The sequence below is a fragment of the Helobdella robusta genome (genome assembly GCF_000326865.2).
Source record: "Helobdella robusta unplaced genomic scaffold HELROscaffold_1, whole genome shotgun sequence".
NCBI classification, from domain to species: domain Eukaryota; kingdom Metazoa; phylum Annelida; class Clitellata; order Rhynchobdellida; family Glossiphoniidae; genus Helobdella; species Helobdella robusta.
The window spans coordinates 6,142,418-6,146,009 of record NW_008703570.1 but is presented as its reverse complement, the minus strand read 5'-3'; the positions used below and the strand labels follow the sequence as shown (position 1 = coordinate 6,146,009).

General features: G+C 31.1%; 1 protein-coding gene across 1 annotated transcript in view; it reads right to left on the bottom strand.

Annotated features, from left to right (window-relative positions):
- Window positions 1-1,078: 1,078 nt before the first annotated feature.
- HELRODRAFT_63719 (hypothetical protein) overlaps window positions 1,079-3,592 on the bottom strand; it is a gene marked incomplete at both ends in the record, with an annotated part of 3,542 nt that continues 1,028 nt past the window's right edge. The window contains 3 exons of the mRNA XM_009010966.1: window positions 1,079-1,246; window positions 1,704-1,775; window positions 2,236-2,339. Of these exons, the coding sequence (XP_009009214.1) occupies window positions 1,079-1,246; window positions 1,704-1,775; window positions 2,236-2,339 (344 nt within the window). The remainder of the gene's footprint in view (window positions 1,247-1,703; window positions 1,776-2,235; window positions 2,340-3,592) is intronic.

Below are 3,592 nucleotides of genomic sequence, written 5' to 3'. Positions count from 1 at the left end.
TTTTAACAATAACAACAGCGTACTTCAAACAAAATCACAATAAACAACAACAGCCACAACAATAAATTTCAACGACATCACAACAACAACAACATCAACGACAAAAACAACAAACTTCAAATGACAAAACAACAACAGCCATAACAGCTACAACAACAACAAACTTCTTTTGGCATCTTCAGCTTCATCATCAGTTGAGAGGTCGTCATCATCGTCTTCATCCTTATCCATCATGTCATCGAATTGGGCATCTTTCATTGTCGTCTGCTTCTTCACAACTGGAAACATCCTGTCCACCACCTTCATTCATTATTACGCAGCGAACTTTCATATTATTATAGTCACGTAAAGTCTACATACAATTTATCTTTATAAAAAAATTTCAATATTTTACTCATGAATTTATCGCAACGAGCGATTAAAATTAACGTTATCGTAAATCTATTCGGTGCCCCTGGAGATTTCATCTCGTTCTGTTGAGTTCTGTCAATGGATTAGTTTTCAAAAGCACCGGCTTTCTACGATCGTCTAACAAAACAAATGAATCTTTGTACGTCTCTTGGAAACATGTAGGGTTGTTTGTGCTGTTGGAACTAGTTGGTAGAACATCCAGATGTGGATAAATGAAAAAAATGAAAGAAGAAAGGTCCTTTTCCAAAGAAGAAAGATCAACATTTTGGAAAGACGAGATCCCAATTATCGAGAAATCTCATTTGATTCCAGTTCGCGGCTGCAGGAACTGGTTGAATAAATTGCCTCAGATACTTGAAAGTTTAAAAGGTTTCCGACTTCAGCAACATCACTGCCTCCAGATACCCAGGTACGACAATGACATTTATCTGATGTAAATTCTCAAGTTACTTCATGGAAATGACGTCTATATTCAAATTCAACAACTAAAACTTCAACTAAAGTTTTTTTAAACTTAAAGCTGCCTATTACCAATATTTTGATAATAATATCAAACAAAAATTTCTTTCTTACTCACGATTTGAAGTTTACTTTGTGTGAATTGCGTTTTCAATAAAATCTTACTCAAGATTTTGTACAATGATTGTGATGGCACTCATCATTACAATTACGCACTCTCACATGACATGTATGACATCATCACTGCCATCAACACCACCTCCACTCTGGTTCCTCCAGCATCCAGGACGGTGTGTTCAATGGCAAGTTGTTCTACGATGGATCGGTTGATTGTCGGCGCATCAGCTCCATGAGTCGCTTCCACAAGCACTCCACCCTTTAGTCAACATTCAAGACATCAACTATCAAGACATCAACATTCAACATACCAACATATTAACATTCAACATTCAACACATCAACATTCAACATACCAGCAACATTCAACACAACAACAACTTGAATAAAATCTCTAACTTATTGTTATAAATTGTGAGCCAAAAACCCATAAAATCAAATTTTTTAAAATTATTAAATTGATCAGTTTAATTAATTTGCCATTGAAATTAAAAAAACTTAAGTATGTTTTTGTTTTTGGTAATTTTGTGACACAGGCAAAATCGAAGATGGTGTAAAATGACAGAAAAATTCGTTATATCAAAAAATTTTACTAAGTTTATAATATTCAAGGAAATTTAAACATCAGAACATGAACTGCAGGACTATTGCTACCTGAACTAAACAGCAGACACATAAAGTGAAATTTAAAAATAAGTAGCATACACAAGACTCACAGCATAAAAGAGAAATGCAGGCTCACATCTGCCTCTGTACCTTTCAAGGGCTTCCACCGAATCAGCTTTTGCCTGTTGTACAAAAAAAAAATTATTTGTAGTATTTTTATTTCTGCCATTAATTTTTAGTGATGTAATTCTGAGGAATGAACTTAAACTTCCTAATTAGTTGAAATAAAGATAGTGATAAATTATAATGTTCAACAAAACATGTTTGTTTTTTAAACTAAAAAGCCAATTATTTGTTATCAACTGAAGATTATTTATTTCAAGCATTTAAAGTTTTTTATCTTTTTGATTATATTTATTTTTTTTATAGAATAAACATGATGTCTGAGACATTCAGTGCCAACAAATAAATAAGCTATACTCAAATTTATCAAGTGCCACATAATGTCATAATCTCTTTCAATTTCTCCCTGTTACAATTGCATATTCACATTGGCCTTCTTTACGTTTATAACCACAAAATGTTGTTCTGACCTTATTAGAGTAAAGAGCTAATGATACAAAAGAATCTTTCTAGACGTACCGTTGCAAACCTCAGTAGGTCATCCTGAGTCTCGTTTTTTATTCTTTTAAAAATTGGTACCATGGCCTTGCATGGACCGCACCAATCTTGATACACGTCAACCACTAAATTAAAAATCATTGATATGTTTCATTGCAGTTAATTGATTTATTCATTTATTTATTGACAATCTAATTTCGATTAATAGTTTGTTAAAAGAACTAAGATTACCTATTTCAATTTCAATTTTAATTCGTTTATTTTCTCAAAAGAGGGGTAAACTAAAAAAGCAACCAAATGCTTGTAAGAAAGTCACCCTATCCAAATAAAATCAACATTGATCAACAAAAATCAAAAATTAAAATTGTTCGACAAAAATCAAGGATTAAACTAGATCGAAATAAATCAAAAGTTATTGAACTGCAGATTCTATTCTATTAATCTTATGAAACAGAGATATAGTTCAAAATGAGTACATAAAATTAAAGTTTTGAATTTAGGATTCTATAGCATTTCAATAAATTAAATGATATGAAACCAAATATAGTTCAAAAGTAAGAGTACATACATATATACATACCTACATACGCACATACATACATACTTACATGCATACATGCATACATTCATACATACATACATACATACATACATACATACATACATACATACATACATACATACATACATACATACATACATACATACATACATACATACATACATACATACATACATACATACATACATACATACATACATACATACATACATACATACATACATACATACATACATACATACATACATACATACATACATACATACATACATACATTGTTTACAAAATGGCGACAAGACAGGTCGTTGCTAACGAAGTCCTGTACTTTTTGTCAAATAACTTTGATTTATTTGATAATGATAATTTTATTGCTAACACGTCTGACTTTTATACTAATGAAGACTTCATATCTGCTTTGAAAACCTTGAAAACTGAATTGGAAACTCAAAATTTGGATAAATTAGACAAGTTAGTTGGTCGTGGCAATACAAAAAAATGAAAAACTCCTAGATTGTGTCTCAATTTTGAAATACTTGAAAAATAACAGTGTTTTAGAAAAATGTTCGTTATTTGCTAGTGTTAATCTGGCTAAAGTTCCTAATCTTGACAATATAATTAAAGTTAATTTCAAAAATCTGAAAAACGAAATTAAAGAAATGTTGTACGCTCAACAGGTAAAAATTGTTAATGCAATAGACATGCACGGCATTGAAATTTCAACATTGAACAACAAGATAAATTTTTTAGCGTCCAAACGAGATAACTATAATTTTGCCAGTCATTCGAGTAATACTTCGACGGCAATATTTCCGGAAA